A 16530-nucleotide genomic window follows, 5' to 3' on the forward strand; every position below is an offset into this window, starting at 1 on the left:
TTTCCGTACAAACGGGCTGGGTCCCCAAGCGTCCCACCCTTCAGCCGTGGCGCGGGCATTCAAGGGGACGGTTTGCCTGCAAGCCCCCCTAAGGGTCTTGGGTTGGTGATGAGATGCGCACACAGCGCACGGAGCCGCGCGGTGCCACAAAGTGCTGAGCCCAGGAGCGCCAAGGCTGCGTGGGCGGGCACCTATTTTTCTGAGAAGTTCCAGTGCTCCTCGGCCCGCCCCCCGCCGCCCCCCTTCACCTTCTAGCTGGAGAGTTGTGCGCCAGGCGGCGGGGGGCGGAGAGAGGAACCCAGACGGGCCCCCCTCCCGCTTCCTGCCCGGCGGCCTCCCATTGGCCAGAGGAAACCCCAGGAATGCGAGCGCCCCTTTAAAAGCGCGGGACTCCTCCGCCTCGCCAGCCACTGCACTCGGGCCGGCTGCCGAGCGCCCACCCCGGCGAGCTCTCTCCGCGCAGCCTGCGATCCCTCGGCCTCCGGGCGCACCGCCCTCCCCGCGCCTCTCCAGCGCTCGGTCTCGTCGCCGGCCCCGGCCGCTGCACCCGTGTCCACGCAGGTAAGGAGTCCCCGGGCGGCCGCCGAGGTCCACTGCTGCCCTGGCCATCCACCTGGAGCTCCCAGGTTTCAGCGCCTCAGGGACCCCCAATCTCATACTTTTTGCCTTCCCCATCCTGTCCCTCCCAGCCGCTGGGGGACTCTTCTCGTGCAAGGGCTCTAAAGCCATTCTCTCTAGCCTTAGGGTTCACACACCAACTCGCCAGGACACCCCAACTTTCTTCTGTTCTCCACGTCTTTCCTAAACCTTTCTATCGGTCCTCTAGAAGAGAAGTCTGACTCCCCTGTGCCCTTCCAGGGCCCCCAGACTACACCTCCTGAGGCTGCTGTTTACCCTCAGCTTCTCAAGGAAAAGCCCCCCGACTGTTGGTCTTGCCCCCACCACCACCTGAAAGCCACAGTCTCCTCCCCTCAACTCTCATTTTCTTCCTGATGCCCTCTCCGAAGGAAATACTGCTGCCCCCCATCCCCGCAAACGTGGGGCCAGAGGGGCATCCCTGGGACCCCAGCCCCAAGCCCAGGGAGGTCCTGCCCGCCTGCCCTGCTTGGCTGCCTCTGACCGTGGGCTCTGTGCTTCCTGCTGCAGGCTCCCTGCTGGGCACGAACAGTTCCACCATGGGGCTGGCCTGGGCACTCAGTGTCCTGTTCCTGCTGCGTGTGTGCGCCTCCAACCGCATTCCAGGTGAGTCTGTATAATACCTTTCGAGGGGGGAGGGAAGAGGAGGAGGTTCGGTTACTCCAGGTGTGCCTCCCTCCCAACTGCTTCTCCCCGGAGCCCTGACCCAACGTCAGGATGCAGGTTCCCTCTGACCCTGGTGTTTGTTCAGCTCTTTCAGTGGCTGCCAGGAGCTTTCACCCTGTTCTTCTGCCCCACACCCCCGAACTGAGCCCCCACCCCAGGCCCAGCCCAGAGAGCTCACCGTGTGTCCTGCTCTTATTAACAGAGTCTGGGGGAGACAACGGCGTGTTCGACATCTTTGAACTCACGGGGGCTGCCCGCAAGGGCTCTGGGCGCCGACTGGTGAAGGGTCCTGACCCTTCCAGCCCAGCTTTCCGCATCGAGGATGCCAACCTGATCCCCCCTGTGCCTGATGACAAGTTCCAAGACCTAGTGGATGCTGTGCGGGCAGAGAAAGGATTCCTCCTCCTGGCCTCCCTGAGGCAAATGAAGAAGACCCGAGGCACGCTGCTGGCCGTGGAGCGGAAAGACCACTCTGGCCAGGTCTTCAGCGTGGTCTCCAATGGCAAGGCGGGCACCCTGGACCTGAGCCTGACTGTGCAGGGGAAGCAGCATGTGGTGTCGGTAGAAGAAGCACTCCTGGCGACCGGCCAGTGGAAGAGCATCACCCTGTTTGTGCAGGAGGACAGGGCCCAGCTGTACATCGACTGTGAGAAGATGGAAAATGCTGAGCTGGACGTTCCCATCCAAAGCATCTTCACCAGGGACTTGGCCAGCATTGCCAGACTTCGCATCGCCAAAGGAGGTGTCAATGACAATTTCCAGGTGAGGCCTCTTTGATTCCTGGTCCATGGGGTTGACTGCTAGGCAGCTGATCTGCCAGGAGGGCGATAACAGGAGAGGCAGGGGTTCTAGTCCAGGAATACTGCCTGTGCACTAAAGCAGTAGTTCTCACACTTCTGGGAGCATCAGAATCACCTAGAGGGCCTGTTAAAATGTGTGCTGCTGCCCACCGCCCCCAGAGTTTCACATTCAGCAGGTCTGGGATGGGGCCTGATCCCTGGCATTTCTAACCAGTTCCAAGGTGAGGCTGGTGCTGGTATTCTGGGGTCCAGCATTTGAAAACCACTAAAGGAAACAAAAACACTTTTCCTATAACATCCTGTTCGAAACCTTACTCTTTATGCTCAAGAAAATAACTTATTTCAAATGCATTCCACCAATTACAATATTGCTTAAAGTGGATACTTTTATGAACAGAATAAATATGACTTTGTTATTTGACTCCTCCTGGGGATATAACCGGTCTCAAAGAAAAGGTTAAAATAGTGCCTGTTTGCTGCTGCAGCTTCTTCCTTGCTTGAATGTCTAGATCTTTGTATCTGTGGCTTTGAAACGCCCACATTTAACTCTTTGACACTGGAGAGTGTCATTATATCCTCCGGTCTCAGTATCAGATTCCACTTCCTGTGTCCCCAGGTAGGCTGATAACTGAATTCTTTGTAAATCACTGAAGACTTGGCACAAGATACAATTAAGATTTTTGAAGTTGTTTGGCAGTTCATGTTGGTGTGTTACAAGACACGGTGATGTTAAAAGGGAGTTCTTTGAAACTTTCAGAACATCTGTTGTGTGCTTTTCCTAGCATAAACAGTCTCCCCACCCACTGACCCCCTGCCCTCCACCAACCCTCTGCAAATAACGTGTGTCCCTCTGCCCACAGGGGGTGCTGCAGAACGTGAGGTTTGTCTTTGGAACCACACCAGAGGACATCCTCAGGAATAAAGGCTGCTCCAGCTGTAAGTATCCTTATATTTTTAGGTCATATGGGGAAACTGGGGGCAATTCCACCCAAAACAAGCTGAAAAACTTATGCAGTGGTCGTTGTGCGTAAATCCCCCCCCCCCCCCCTCCCCGCCCCGGGTAACATAATTAAGAGATATACAAAGGTGACATTCCACAGACACACATCCCCTCCTGCATCTCTCACCCAAAATGAAATGTCTTTTACAGTTAGGACTCCTAGGGCCTGGCTGGTGAGAGCATCTACTCAAAGATCTTCTGTAACCTTCCTCCTTGTGCTCCTTTGTTCCCTAGCAGCTACCAGTGTCCTTCTCACCCTTGACAACAACGTGGTGAACGGTTCCAGCCCTGCTATCCGCACCGACTACATCGGCCACAAGACAAAGGATCTGCAAGCCATCTGCGGCATCTCGTGTGACGAGCTGTCCAACATGGTCCTGGAGCTCAGGGGCCTGCGCACCATCGTGACCACGCTGCAGGACAGCATCCGCAAAGTGGTCAGTGGCCCCTGCCCCCAGCTTGTTAGCATAAGCCCGCAAACACGCATCACGCATGATGCCAAGGATGAGGCTGGACGCTAATGACCTTTCTCCCCCTTTTAGACTGAAGAGAACAAAGAGCTGGTCAACGAGCTGAGGAGGCCCCCACTCTGCTACCACAATGGAGTCCAGTACAGGAATAACGAGGAGTGGACAGTGGACAGCTGCACTGAGTGTCGCTGCCAGGTGAGGGGCTTGAGAGCCTGCAACACGAATCAGGGGTGCATCTGAAGCCACAGTCTGGGGAAAGGGCCAGATGGCCACACAGGCTCTTTTTATGTTCCATGGCCTGACACCCAAGTGGTGTCTTTTTTTTAAGATGTAGCTATGACATCTATAAAATCTTTAAATGCTCAGAGTTTTTCAAAGTCTTAATTATACCCCAGGCTAAGTATCTAAAAGAACATATCTACTTAAACATCTCAGTAACTTACCTGCTTTAGTTCAAGGGGTAAGTGGTGAGTGTTGGGTACGTAAGACCTAGTTGGACCTTTTTTCCCCTCAACCCTGATTCATATTCAGCTATGACCTGGAGACTTTTTTAAAGTCCTGGCTGAGTTTCATGAGTTTGATTTTAGATGCAGAGTAACAGATCTGACCCATGACGTTCAGTGCTTCCCGTTGGATAAACTCTTCATGCTGTCCTATGTGTGAAGAAGTGACTAAGTGGCAATTAAGAAAGAACTCTCCAAGGGATGGAGTGACAAGTGACTAGCACTAGAACTGTCTCTGCAGTACTGGTGGCTGCCAATACGACAGAGGCAGATCTATTATTAAAATCATTCCACTAGAGCATTTACAGCCCTGGCCACGTTTCAGCTTGTAATTGAAATGTTTCAATATGTAAACTTCTGCTTGCAATATGCCTAGTAACCCATTTCTCCCTCACTCTTGCCCTGCAGAACTCAGTTACCATCTGCAAAAAAGTCTCCTGCCCCATCATGCCCTGCTCCAATGCCACAGTTCCTGATGGAGAATGCTGCCCGCGGTGTTGGCGTAAGTTCCTAGAACTGCATAACCATGCTTCAGCAACTGGTTCAGTTGTACATAATGCTGGAACCCCACCCCCATCTCCATCAGATGTTTTCATTCAGTTTCTTGCTGCAGCATCTGGTTAACTGATAGCTTGTCTGCTGCATAGAGCCAACAACGCCATTATGACTACACTTAATTACCCCCCTGGATCACGGTACAGACAATAGTCTTGGTATAGCTTATTGAGTGATTCTATGCTTTGAGGAAAGGAGAGATGAATTGGTAGCAGCAATAGCTCTAGGTTGACTCCTTTTAGAATTTGACCTTATGGTCTAAAGTTAAGAAAAATCTGCTCACTAGAAAATATAGATGGGCTTTGATGTGAGCATTGGACTTAACTGGACCTGAAAGTTCTACCTATTTTACCTACAGACATAAGAGACCTAAGAGAAAACCTTAGTTTGAGATTCAGGGCCATAAAAGAAACAGGACACTGCATTGTTGCATGGCACCCAGTCCCTGGGTTTTGTTGCCAGTATGAATTAATCACTTTGCTGAGACAGTGTAGTAGGTGCAAGTCATAAAAATGAGTCATCACAACTAAGATAAATAACACAGGAAAGTAGCACTCACCATTCACACCCACACCTCCCAAGCACCCCTACCCCAACACACACTGATCACCGCTCAGAATAACCAGTCCCCTCCGGAGATGTTAGTGATATTGGCACTGGCACAATCATTTGTATATCACTTTCTGTTCAGCATTTGCTTCAGGTGTGAGTTAAAGGGAACAAAGCTAGCTGGGGCCTAGCGGGGCTCTGAACTTGAATCAGGGATTGCTAGGAAAACTTCCAACTGATGGCAAGAGGAAACAGGTCCTCTGTCTCATGTCGGATACAGCCAGACGTGATTGTCGTCATGGTGCCTGGGCAGATGGTAAACAAACGCACTTTCCTCTTGTGAAAATATGTGCAGAAAAGGCCCCAAATGTCTGGGTGAGAGAAGCAATGCAGTGACTAACCTCATGACCGAGCCAGAGCCACAGCCAACAGCAGCTCTGCTGCCTCCAAGTTCATCTGCCAAACACATGGTCTCTGGCTCCCCTGAAAGTCAGAATGGACTCCTAAAAGTTGCTTAAAACTCAAGTATTTTTGGAAGCCTGGGACTGGAAATGCCTACCAAGATATCTGAAGTCGGAAAGGGGAAACTCATTTGAAATGCAGACAGGAGGAGGGAGGCAGCAGTGAATAGGAACACACACTGGGAAAAGGCTCAGCTGTGCCAACCCAGGCAAAGCACGCAGCTACCTGGAGGCTGTGCACAGAATGACCTGGGATAAACCCCTTGGCCACTGGCCTAGCAAATATATTGCTTTTCACCCTCTGGCAAGGGAAGAAAGTCCTAAGCAAAGCAGTCTAAAGAATACCTTGTTTTAACGACTGCACACCAAATGCACCCGTTTCCTCTACAGCCAGCGACTCTGCGGACGATGGCTGGTCCCCGTGGTCTGAGTGGACCTCTTGCTCTGTAACCTGTGGCAATGGAATCCAGCAGCGCGGCCGCTCCTGTGACAGCCTCAACAACAGATGCGAGGGCTCCTCCGTGCAGACGCGGACCTGCCACATTCAGGAGTGTGACAAGAGATGTAAGCATCTTGGCCACTTGGGGATGTGGAGAACTGACCTGTCCTTGTCGTCACCAACAGCAACTCCATAGTATAGCAGTTAAGAGCACAGGTTCTAGGCTCTGGACCTAATCCCAGTTCTCCTCTTTATCTGTGTACCCTTGAGCACAGCTTACCCTTTCTGAGGCTCTTTCCTCATCTGCAGATTGGGGGTAAGAATAGTTCTTGATAGGCTAGTTTGAAGATTTTTAGATAATGCATTTAAAGCTGCAGCACAGAGCTTGGCTCATGGGAAGCACCGTGTAACTGTCAGCTCTGTACTTCAGTTAAACAGGATGGCGGCTGGAGCCACTGGTCCCCGTGGTCCTCTTGTTCTGTAACATGTGGAGACGGTGTGATCACAAGGATCCGGCTCTGCAACTCCCCCAGCCCCCAGATGAATGGGAAGCCATGTGAGGGTGAAGCTCGGGAGACCAAGGCCTGCCAGAAAGACGCCTGCCCCAGTAAGTGCGCACGTCCCCCTGCGGCAGCTCTGCGCAGCTGGCTGCCTGGGATCTGCAGCCTCCAGCTCGGTGGGTCACGGAGGGGGAAAGGTTTCTTCCTAGAGAAACAAACAGAAGCACAATCCTGCCCAGCGCAGCAGCTCCTTTTAATGAAAAACAGAATCATTTCAGGCTCACGCTCTTCCCAAGCATTCTTTCCATGGGTCAGGGTAGCGGGGGTTTCTTGAACAAACTCAGGGGAGTCTCCTGTGAAGGTAAGGTGTTTGAAAATTGCCCTTAACTTTGGCCTGTGGTTCGTTTTCTTACAGTCAATGGAGGCTGGGGACCCTGGTCACCATGGGATATCTGTTCCGTCACCTGTGGAGGAGGGGTGCAGAAACGTAGCCGGCTCTGCAACAACCCTGCACCCCAGTTTGGAGGCAAGGACTGCATTGGTGATCTGACAGAAAACCAGATCTGCAATAAGCAGGACTGTCCCATTGGTAAGCCACACAGCCCAGGATAAAACCACTGAATGCCACAGTCAGCATTCACAGGGGTTCAGCTTTGAATGGTCCTGAGTGGTTTGATTACTCTAAAATGCCAGACAGACAACATAATCCCAACAAGTTATCAGTTATATAGACCTTACAATATTTTACACCCTGGTTTAAGTGACCAGAATGGCACTGAGACCCACCCTTTGCCTGTCTCTCTTGTCTCAGATGGATGCCTGTCCAATCCCTGCTTTGCTGGTGTCAACTGTACCAGCTACCCTGATGGCAGCTGGAAGTGTGGTGCTTGTCCCCCAGGCTACAGCGGAAATGGCATCGTGTGCAAAGATGTTGATGAGGTGAGGAGCTGGGAGTTACCAGACCTAGGAAAGCAGCTCACCTGTCCTAGTCATTTCCTGTGTTAGTGTTCTATAAACACAAAGCAAACTGTTGTTTCTTCCATAGTGCAAAGAAGTCCCTGATGCCTGCTTCAACCACAACGGAGAGCACAGGTGTGAGAACACAGACCCCGGCTACAACTGCCTTCCCTGCCCGCCACGCTTTACTGGCTCACAGCCCTTCGGCCAGGGCGTGGAACACGCCACTGCCAACAAACAGGTAGATCAGAGGGGGCTAGTAGACAGGAGGGAAGGAGGGGTGTCCTTGACCGAAACAGCCACGACAGGGGGGAATGTCATCTCATACCCTTCACAAAACACAGGGGAGAGAGTGCATGTACAAACTAGCCTTTAGAAACAGAACTAGAAAATCCACAGTACATTCAGCAAGGAAAACAGGTCCATCAGATTTGACACTGCTACTCTGGAATAAGTTGTGAGCGGACGGACTTGTAAGTGGCTAGGTGCTGAGCAATTTTAAGGAAAACACAGATAAAGCCATGTTAGCCTGTAATTTGGACATCCCCAGGGGAGAATGGGGAGGACCCACATTCTTCCCATGGAGCTCTGTCTGCTCGGAGACGACAGAGATCTGGGTTCTTGGTTCTGCATTGTCTAGGGAGTCTTGAAGGCTCTGCCTTAACTTCAGGATATTATCCCTTCAGGTGTGCAAACCCCGCAACCCCTGCACGGACGGCACACACGACTGCAACAAGAATGCCAAGTGCAACTACCTGGGCCACTACAGCGACCCCATGTACCGCTGCGAGTGCAAGCCCGGCTATGCCGGCAACGGCATCATCTGTGGGGAGGACACGGACCTGGATGGCTGGCCCAATGAGGACCTGGTGTGCGTGGCCAATGCGACCTACCACTGCAAAAAGGTAGCCCCCTGTCCTCACCACCTCCGGGAAGCCCTTATCAAGGGAGCAGGCTGAGGAATTTCAAATGCTTACAGTTTGAAAATGAGACGGCAAGAGTAAATCATCCAAAAGCAGAGCAGCCCTAATTCTTATTAATATGAAATCACTTGGTGCCAAGAACATGAATGGGGCAGGCCCTTTGGGTAATTGTGTTTCACAGTTGATTATGCGGTCCAAAAAAGGGTTCCCTTCTCTACCAAATACCTGCAGAGCATGACTGTGCTCCCAGCATGTACAAAGTCTAGAGCATTCATACAGATCATGTATTATTTATACATATATACAGGCATATATACATGAGTGTGTGTGTGTGTGTGTGTGTGTGTGTGTATCCCCCAAGAAAACTTTTTTTTTGTCTTCCCGTTAAAAATACACGCTGTCACGGAGCAGCGTTCAGTTCTGTCTGTACCTGCAGTGTTGGGTGCACTCTGTCATGTGTGAGCTGAGCAAAAGGCACCCAGGCTGCAGCTGTAATGTGTCCTCTCTTTCCAGGATAATTGCCCCAACCTTCCCAACTCAGGGCAGGAAGACTATGACAAGGACGGGATCGGCGACGCCTGCGACGATGATGACGACAATGACAAAGTCCCAGATGACAGGGTAAAAACGCTCTCTGACCCCTCTCGGCTTTGGCATTCAGCAACAGCCCATAACTCCTTAGGATTCGGTGAAATTGCTGATATCTGGGATCATCAGAAATTATTCATTCTGTTTCAGTAGTTTGAGGACAAGGATGTTGCCAAGAGAATTTTTAAATGAGGGTTTTGTTTTTCATCGTAACCTTCCCTTCCCCCCACTGGAGCAAAAGTTACAAAGTGTGAACAAATGACACTTTGCTCCCCAGATTGGTTTCAGATGTCCTCTCTGAGTCATATTAAGATTTTCTTTGAAGGCACTGAGAGCAGAGATGTTGAGTTTCTCTTTACATCTCGCTGACTTGTAACCAACAGGAATTCATTTTTCATTCATTATGTCCCTGCTTTTAACTTTTGCAGTGTTCATTTTACAGAGGACTCAATTAGTATAATCACTAAGTAGAAAATAACTGTTGTAGATTCTCACAGTTTTATACATATTATGCGTGTGGTTTGAAGCTGGTTTCATGGACCACGTTGTAAAATGCTCCACTTCTTCTCTTTGCAGGACAACTGTCCGTTCCATTACAACCCAGCCCAGTATGACTATGACAGAGATGATGTGGGAGACCGCTGTGACAACTGCCCCTACAACCACAACCCAGACCAGGCGGACACAGACAACAATGGGGAAGGAGACGCCTGCGCGGCTGACATTGACGGGGATGGTAAGGCGCTCCCTGACTCCAGTGGGGCCCGCAGGCCGTGACTGCACTCAGCTCTCAACCTTGAGCAGCCCTGGCTGCTAGCGTGCGACCTGGTTGAAATACCCGAGGCTGGCGATTCCAGCTCTTACCTGTCCTCTCTTCTCTGCAGGCATCCTCAATGAACGGGACAACTGCCAGTATGTCTACAATGTGGACCAGAGAGACACCGACATGGATGGGGTTGGCGATCAGTGTGACAACTGCCCCCTGGAACACAATCCAGACCAGGTAGGTGCATTCCTTTCATAATCTTTCAGTCAAGTGTTAGAACATCCCTTTCTAGGCCTTGAAAAATAGAGGAGGTAAATAGAGTTCAAACACTTTCATTACCATGGCCCTCGGTGGTCTCTTACCCAACTGCTATATTTTCACGTGAAGAGTTTGCCTGACGTGAGCTCCTTGCAGAGTCCCATAGGTTGTTCGCATGACAGTCTTGTAATTTCAATCTTGTCTTCTACAAGAAGGTCCACGAGACGTGCTCAGTGGAATCTACCATTGTTAAGATAAATTATACAAAGCAGAAATCTGTGACGGACAACTCTACAGGAATATTAATCAGATTCAAAACTAAGACATGGAAGAAAATATCCCTAAGCAAAATATATAGCGTGTTCATGGCTAATGATATCATCTGGCTGCAAGAAATTCAAACTAAAAATACTTCCCCCAAACTGGACAAATCTCCGTTTCATTGTCATTCTTTAGGTGTTTGGCATTGCAAACAGATCATTCTGTACCTGTGCTAGGGAGTGCTGCAAAGAGACATCAGCCGGAACAAGTTCCTTTTCTTGTTTCTTTTCTCGTGTAACTGCTCATCATTATCTTCTGGCTGTGAAAGTGAAGGCATTTTTGTAAGGCCTTGTTCTGGACACTTAGAAACCAACTTTTTAAAAACGGGACTATTTTTAAAAGACGCAAGAAATGAGAAGTCCTGCTGATTTCTGGAGAAATCCAGGAACCCTCCTAGTATTTGCTCTTAGGAGTTCCTATAAAACAAAAAGCAACAGGATGAATGGCTTTGGGGGCATGATGGGAAAGTATGAATGATCTGGGATAGCTTTTCTGATCAAATGGCATTGACGATCATCTATTTTGAGTTTGGATCTTACTATAAATTAAACCTCAATGCCATTTAACCTCCCTGGATGAGTTTTTGGTTCTTCAGATAATAATAAAGCTTATCACAATTAATGAATCATATAAAAATGTTAATGGCAAAGTGCATAAATACTGGCAAGAAAAATTTCAACTTGTGTATAAATAAGCATCCCATATGTAGTGAATAATGTAAAAAAAAAAAAAAAAAAACACTCTAAGAAATACAGTTTTGAAAAAATTTAGAATTTTAAGAACTTTACCTGAGCCAGCAGTAGACAGTCCTTATGGACTAGGTGTATAAAACTGAATACCTAAAAAAAGAAGAAAAGAACTGATCCCAGCATATGGGCTACCCAGTATGTATAAAAAGCAGTGCCATGTTGCCATGATTTAATGACCTAGAGTAGAAGTTGATGTGTCAACAATTTCCTAATTGAAAATTTAAATGGAAAATAACAAATTGTACCCAGAGAATTTCATTTATCATTAAGATATAAGCAGTTAACATGGCATTCCATCCTTAGTGATTAGATAATGCTTTCTATTTAATTTTATTTAGAAAGTTTTCTATTTTTTAAAAAAACTCAAATATCCCTGTTAAAATTGTCATATGAAAACAAGGGTCATGAAGAAAAACACTTAAAATCTGTTAATATGACTAGTTCTTGGCAGTAGCACATAGAGGTCAAACCTTACTGGTAGAATCAAACACTGGAGAATCTTCCATAACTTCTCTTTAGCGTCAATGATTCATACTCCAATTCACCCTCCATTTCTGTCTCTTTCAGCTTGACTCGGACTCAGACCGCATTGGAGATACCTGTGACAGCAATCAGGACATTGATGAAGACGGCCACCAGAACAACCTGGACAACTGTCCCTACGTGCCCAATGCCAACCAGGCAGACCATGACAAGGATGGCAAGGGTGACGCCTGCGACCATGACGATGACAACGACGGCATTCCTGATGACAGGGACAACTGCAGGCTCGTGCCCAATCCTGACCAGAAGGATTCTGATGGTGAGTCAGTGGAGCCACTTGTAAAGAGAGTCACTGAAACCATGGCTGTCTGGATTGAGGAAATAAAAACAAAGCTGAATGCATCTGAGGATGAAGAGACTAAATGTCAGCTTTGAAAAGGCAGCGAATTTCTGGCACCAATAATGGTATTTCAGACTTTCACTGAACTCTTGCCTCTTTGGCCTTAGGTGACGGTCGAGGTGATGCTTGCAAAGATGATTTTGACCAGGACAATGTGCCAGACATTGATGACATCTGTCCCGAAAACGTTGATATCAGTGAGACCGATTTCCGCCGCTTCCAGATGATTCCTCTAGATCCCAAAGGAACATCCCAAAATGACCCTAACTGGGTTGTACGCCATCAGGGTAAAGAACTCGTCCAGACTGTCAACTGTGATCCTGGACTTGCTGTAGGTGAGTAGTGAGCTCTTCTAAAGGCCAATGCGTACAGGGGAACGAAGCAAATATAAAAGCAGACAGTTGCGTGTGTCACCATGGGTGCTAAAAATGCTGAGGAATGTAACAGAGAAGGCTATAGGTTTTAACCTGGGTCTGGCCTTCTCTTCCAGGTTATGATGAGTTTAACGCTGTGGACTTCAGCGGCACCTTCTTCATCAACACCGAAAGAGATGATGACTACGCTGGGTTTGTCTTTGGCTACCAGTCCAGCAGCCGCTTCTACGTTGTGATGTGGAAGCAAGTCACCCAGTCCTACTGGGACACCAACCCCACGAGGGCTCAGGGATACTCCGGCCTTTCTGTGAAGGTTGTGAACTCCACCACGGGGCCTGGCGAGCACCTGCGGAATGCCCTGTGGCACACTGGAAACACCCCCGGCCAGGTGAGAGCAATGCCCTGCAGAAAGGGGAGGGGTGCTGGACCAGCAAGAGGGATGCTGTGTTTTGGCCAAGCCTCCTACAGGGAATCTTAGATATCAAGTTCCCCGCACCACCAACTGCAGCATTAAGTTCTGCTTTGCAAAAACATCCTAGGGTCTGAGAGGGGAGCTTGCTTCACATCCAAAGGCAGTTTTAGCCTCTTCAAACAAACAAACAAAAATTTCCTTTCTGTCTGCTTTATATGTACATTCAAGGCTACACATCCAATGAAAAGAACCTTGGGAAAAAAATCCTACCTTGCAGCCCTCTAATTTAGGTCAACTCCATACCTTTCAAGCACCATTTCTCATGGAGTGAACTATAAATCTCATAATGAGGCTGTTTCAACCTTTTCTTTTTCTTTTCCTCCAGGTGCGCACACTGTGGCATGACCCTCGTCACATAGGCTGGAAAGATTTCACCGCCTACAGATGGCGTCTGAGCCACAGGCCAAAGACGGGTTTCATTAGGTAAGATTGCCCTGATTAAATTTCACTTAAGTCACACTGATGGGTGAGGAGCAGAGGACCAAAAAAAAAAGCAAGGGTGTCACTAACGCAGTTTCCTTTTACCTGCAGAGTGGTGATGTATGAAGGGAAGAAAATCATGGCTGACTCGGGACCCATCTATGACAAAAGCTATGCTGGCGGTCGGCTAGGGTTGTTCGTCTTCTCTCAAGAAATGGTGTTTTTCTCCGACCTGAAATACGAGTGCAGAGGTAGGAGCAAAATGATGGAGAATATACAGTTGACGTCCCTAGTTCACACCAATACCAGGAATGCCAGTCATGGGAGAGGCTGATTTAAAGGCTCTTTTAGAGATAGGGTTATTTACATTTTCTGTTTAAGACAAATGATAAAAAATGACATAATGCCTATGAACTGTGGCTTATGAAGTCCTGAGTCCATATGAACCATGTTAATTTAGCAATCTCTATCTTTTTCATACACAGTGCAAAGTAAACTGCAGACAAGCTCCTGTACAGTTCAGACCCCAGCAATAGTACTTAAAATTTTTTTAATTTTACATTTCCATGTCTTGCACACCATTTAGTTTTATTCATGCCATTATGGCCCAAGGTGTCTCTCAGAACCTTTCCCTCTTGGAAAGGAAGGGAAAGGAGTATTGCCTTCGTGTTGGCATGTTAAGTTACTTTTCACTACTAACCTTTGCTTTCTTTTTTCTCCATTCTTTTTCACTCAGTGGTTACTTAAGCTCTCACTGAGTCTAGCACAGAGTCTCCTACAAAATAGGTGCTCAGTAAACATTTACTGGGCCAAGGCTTGGTGCAAAAAGATCAAGATGATGATGTAATCTGTGAGTCTGAATTTTTAAAATAAGACTCCCTAGACTTTTAACACTGAAAGCCTTAGAAAGCACGGCATAAGTTCTGGAAGGTCATGCAGTGTCAACCTCCTAGCAACCATGTTCAAACATATTAACGTGTAATTTTATAAGCTGACAATCTTAGAATATGCTTTTGACATTATAAAAGTAGAGCTGTGCCTAGGTTGTTAATGTATTAAAGGATATTAAGATGACAGTGCCTTGATGAATTTGTTTATGTATTTATGTGTTTATTTATTGAACAGATTCCTAATCATCAAACTGTTGATCAAAAGACTGATCATAACCATTGCTGGTATTGCACCTTCTGGAACCATGGGCTTAAGAAAATCCCCAGGATCACTCCTCCCTGCCTGCCTTTGCTCTCTGCTTGCATCCGTGTGGACTCCTAGAACATGTGACTTGCCTCAAGAAAATGCAGTTTTCCAAATCAGACTCAGCATTCAGCCTCTGAATGAGAAGAATCTTCCAAGGATATAAACAATGACTTTGGTTGGCTTTTGAAAAAGCAGAAGCATCCACTTGCTTCAGTTGGAAGTGCCTGTCCCACTCTGCTTTTGTCAGAGTGCGATTGTGGGGCCGGCTCTGAGCAGTGGACTCCAAAGCGCTTTCAGGCGTGTGAGAGAAGGGAGGACTCACTAGAACTGACAAACAAAACCAGCCCTGACCTACTCCCTCGGGAATGGGGTGGGGGGGTGGGTGGGGGCCAAAGCCCTAAGGGGAGGGCGCGTACCCAAGAGACGACTGTATGAAGAAACATGGAGGAACTGTTACATTTTCGGTACTAAATCATTTTCAGGGGATTGAAAGACTATCGCTGGATTTCATGATGCTGACCCGTGTTAGCTGATTAACCCACATAAATAGGCACTTAAATAGAAGCAGGGAAGGAAGGAAAAGACTGGCTTCTGGACTTCCTCCCGGATTTCCACCCCTTACACATCACCTGTAGCGACCAGAACAGGGAGTCAGAATTAAAACAGCACAAGGCAGTGCTGGCTGCCACTGCTTGGTTATACTGAAATTGTCAGTTGTATCCAGATGTAGCTTGTGCAGATGTAGCAGGAAAATAAGAAAACCTACCATCTCAGTGAGCACTGGGCTGCCTCCCAAGGGAAAGGTACCTGTGCTTGTATTTTTATGGTTAGAAAGGCACAAAATTATCAACTAAGACATTCCTTTTCTCTCTTTTTTTCCTGAATATCATGGAGTTTTCCAATTTTCTCTTTTGGACTGTAGTTTGGTGGTGTTTTGTTTTTTTTTTTAACAAACATTTTACAATGTAAAATATTTATTTTTTACTTATTCTGGAGGATCTGTCTGAAAGACTATTCATGGAACAGGAAGAAGCGTAGGACTATCCATATCATCCTTGCTACAAGTCTTCATGACTGTAAGATTGTAAATACAGATTATTTATTAACTCTGTTCTACCTGGAATCTAGGTTTCATATGGAAAGTGTCTGAGAGCAGGTAGTTGAGATGGGTCACCAAAACTTTCACAGGAATGGCACAAGGAAATCAGCACAGCAAGCTGCTCTTCATTTTGTGCTTAGACTGAATGATTTGGGATTCTTCTTTTTTCCTTTTTTTTTCAAGTAGAATTATTTGGTTGTCCATTTGCAAGTGTTTTTAGTTTGCAAAGAAAGTCAGGAGGCTTTAATACTGTTTTACTCCATCCCTTGTGCCTATTTCCAGGGAGATGAAAAGCATCTACATTTATTATTTTTGCCTTTTTCCAAAAGAAAAAAATAACAAAGGTGAAACTTGTATACAAATATTACCTCATTTGTTGTGTGACTGAGTAAAGAATTTTTGGATCAAGCAGAAAGAGTTTAAGTGTCTAACAAACTTAAAGCTACTGTAGTACCTAAAAAAAAGTCAATGTTGTACATAGTATAAAAATTTTTCACAGAAAAGTATTCCCAATAAGGAAATAGCATTGAAATGTTAAATACATTTTCTGAAAGTTGTTTTTTTCTATCATCTTGTATACCATTGCTTTATTTTTATAAATTATTTTCTCATTGCCATTGGAATAGATATCTCAGATTGTGTAGATATGCTATTTAAATAATTTATCAGGAAATACTGCCTGTAGAGTTAGTATTTCTATTTTTATAAAATGTTTGCACACTGAATTGAAGAACTGTTCGTTTTTCTTTCTGTTTTTGTTGATTTGTTTTTTGCTTGTTACCCTCCCTCCTCCCCATTTTTACTATTTGCCAATACTTTTCTAGGAATGTGCTTTTTTTGTACACATTTTTATCCATTTTACATTCTAAAGCAGTGTAAGTTGTATATTACTGTTTCTTATGTACAAGGAACAACAATAAATCATATGGAAATTTATATTTATA

General features: G+C 47.0%; 1 protein-coding gene across 3 annotated transcripts; it reads left to right on the plus strand.

The window, feature by feature from the left end:
* The first annotated feature begins 408 nt into the window (after positions 1-408).
* Positions 409-16530, plus strand: THBS1 (thrombospondin 1). 3 transcript variants are annotated; one of them, XM_057721623.1, is made up of 22 exons: positions 409-561; positions 1147-1242; positions 1505-2064; positions 2963-3038; positions 3337-3539; positions 3645-3767; positions 4484-4577; positions 6031-6204; positions 6510-6686; positions 6995-7168; positions 7391-7518; positions 7625-7777; positions 8223-8441; positions 8973-9080; positions 9624-9783; positions 9932-10050; positions 11709-11943; positions 12132-12359; positions 12515-12786; positions 13196-13293; positions 13402-13541; positions 14416-16530. In XM_057721623.1, the coding sequence occupies exons 2-22, from the start codon at positions 1176-1178 to the stop codon at positions 14421-14423; spliced, it is 3516 nt and encodes a 1171-aa protein (XP_057577606.1). In that variant the 5' UTR covers positions 409-561; positions 1147-1175; the 3' UTR covers positions 14424-16530. The 3 variants fall into 3 exon arrangements, with proteins under 3 accessions (XP_057577606.1, XP_057577607.1, XP_057577605.1); XM_057721624.1 differs by having other exon boundaries at positions 3340-3539; XM_057721622.1 differs by lacking the exons at positions 13402-13541; positions 14416-16530 and having other exon boundaries at positions 433-561; positions 13196-13297.

Source organism: Hippopotamus amphibius, chromosome 2 (assembly GCF_030028045.1).
Source record: "Hippopotamus amphibius kiboko isolate mHipAmp2 chromosome 2, mHipAmp2.hap2, whole genome shotgun sequence".
In the NCBI taxonomy this organism is placed as follows: domain Eukaryota; kingdom Metazoa; phylum Chordata; class Mammalia; order Artiodactyla; family Hippopotamidae; genus Hippopotamus; species Hippopotamus amphibius.